At 37.5% G+C, this 1,601-nt stretch overlaps 1 protein-coding gene across 1 annotated transcript in view; it reads left to right on the top strand.

Moving 5' to 3' along the window:
• LOC109244029 (nuclear transcription factor Y subunit A-1-like) overlaps positions 1-1,601 on the top strand; it is a 7,629-nt gene that overhangs the window by 3,551 nt on the left and 2,477 nt on the right. The window contains exons 3-4 of the mRNA XM_019411056.1: positions 863-984; positions 1,104-1,172. Coding sequence (XP_019266601.1) covers positions 863-984; positions 1,104-1,172 — 191 coding nt within the window. The remainder of the gene's footprint in view (positions 1-862; positions 985-1,103; positions 1,173-1,601) is intronic.

Below are 1,601 nucleotides of genomic sequence, written 5' to 3'. Positions count from 1 at the left end.
CTTTTTTTTTTTTTTTTTGGTTACTTCAGGTTAGTGGAATTAGTTAATAGCATCAGCACTTTATGGATTATCTTGATCTTTTTCGTATTTTCGGAGGTATGCAGCATTGGTCATGTGTCGTCTGTTAATCAACTTTAGTCTGTAGCACAAATTGAGGATAAAAGAGAGAAGGTAGCTTGAGATCGTTTGGTCATGTCTTGTCGAGATGTACCTATTTGTAGGTGCGAAACCATGGTGAGTGTAAGTGCTACAAGAGAACGAAGTAGACCTAAAACTACATGGAAGGAAATTGTCGGGAAAGACCTATACTCTCTTGGAATTCATGCAAACTTAGCGAGAAATAGGGGGAAATGGAATAAAAGATATATATAGCCGATACCATTTAGTTAATAATATGTTTTAGGTATGTTAGTACATTTACTTTAGGTCCTATGTTTTCTGGGTGTCTTTTAGTCCTAACAGAATCTATATACAGTTAGAAAATTTAGAGAACCACTTACCAAAAGAAGAAAATATAGAGAAGTTCTAGTACTATTTTTTCTTTTGTTTTGTATAACATTAGTCTGAAATGAACTTAAATGGAGTGACATGGTCGGTGAGGATTCGTACAGCCGACCCCAACTTGCTTGGGGTTGAGGCATAGTTGTAATTGTTGTTGGTGCTAAGGATTGGAAGCATGCCACGATGCTTCATTTGTCTAGTTACTTTCCCTTCCTTTTTTAATCTTTTGCCATAGTGGGGGAAATGAAGGTGCCATATTTGTTGAGGAGGGAAGTGCAGTGGTAGAGATGGGAAAAATATATATCTCTTAATGGCTATAAATTACTTAAGTAATGCTAATGCAGTCTTGTTTTAAATTTAGATGGGGAAAGGAGTTATCCGCAAGTTGATCAAAATTTACAGCCAATTGCATCAACCATACCTCCAAAGGGTGATGGGACCCAAATACAGCCCGGACAGCTTGAACTTGTTACGCGCTCAATAGTAAGTATGTTTGACTTTTCTATGGGGTTTGAGAAGTTTGGATCTGCTTACGGAGTTATCTCACTGGTAGATGTCTTCTTTCTTTCCCCCTGATTTTGAAGTTATTCTGTAACATGCAGGCTTGTGCTCCAAATGTATATGCTGACCCGTACTATGGGGGGATGATGACACCTTTTGGTCAGCCTATGGTATGCATGTGGTTTGAATTCTGAAGTCAACTTCCATATTTTTAGTATTTTCCGCTGTACATTTATCTGAATAACTAAGAGGACAAGGTAGGGATAAGGTCTGCGTACACCCCACCTTCCCCGGACCCCACTTGTGGGATCACACTGAGTACGTTGTTGTTGTAGAGGACAATTTTAGTTTTCTGCCAATTTTAACTATGATGCTCAAGTGTATTATGTACTTATGGATATCAAAACATAGAAACCAATCACAAAAAATAAAAATAAAAATAAAAAAGATATCGAAACATAGAAAGCTGCTTCTATGTGGGTGTACAATGCGTCTTTTGGCAAGTACTAAAGCGTACTCTTTACTCTTTCCGTTGAAGTAAAGATTGGCAGTGGCAAAACATCCATTATAAAAGATTAAATTCAAAAAAAAAGGGGGGG

The sequence above is a fragment of the Nicotiana attenuata genome, unplaced genomic scaffold (assembly GCF_001879085.1).
Source record: "Nicotiana attenuata strain UT unplaced genomic scaffold, NIATTr2, whole genome shotgun sequence".
NCBI classification, from domain to species: Eukaryota; Viridiplantae; Streptophyta; class Magnoliopsida; order Solanales; family Solanaceae; genus Nicotiana; species Nicotiana attenuata.
This window is presented reverse-complemented; position numbering and strand designations above follow the sequence as displayed.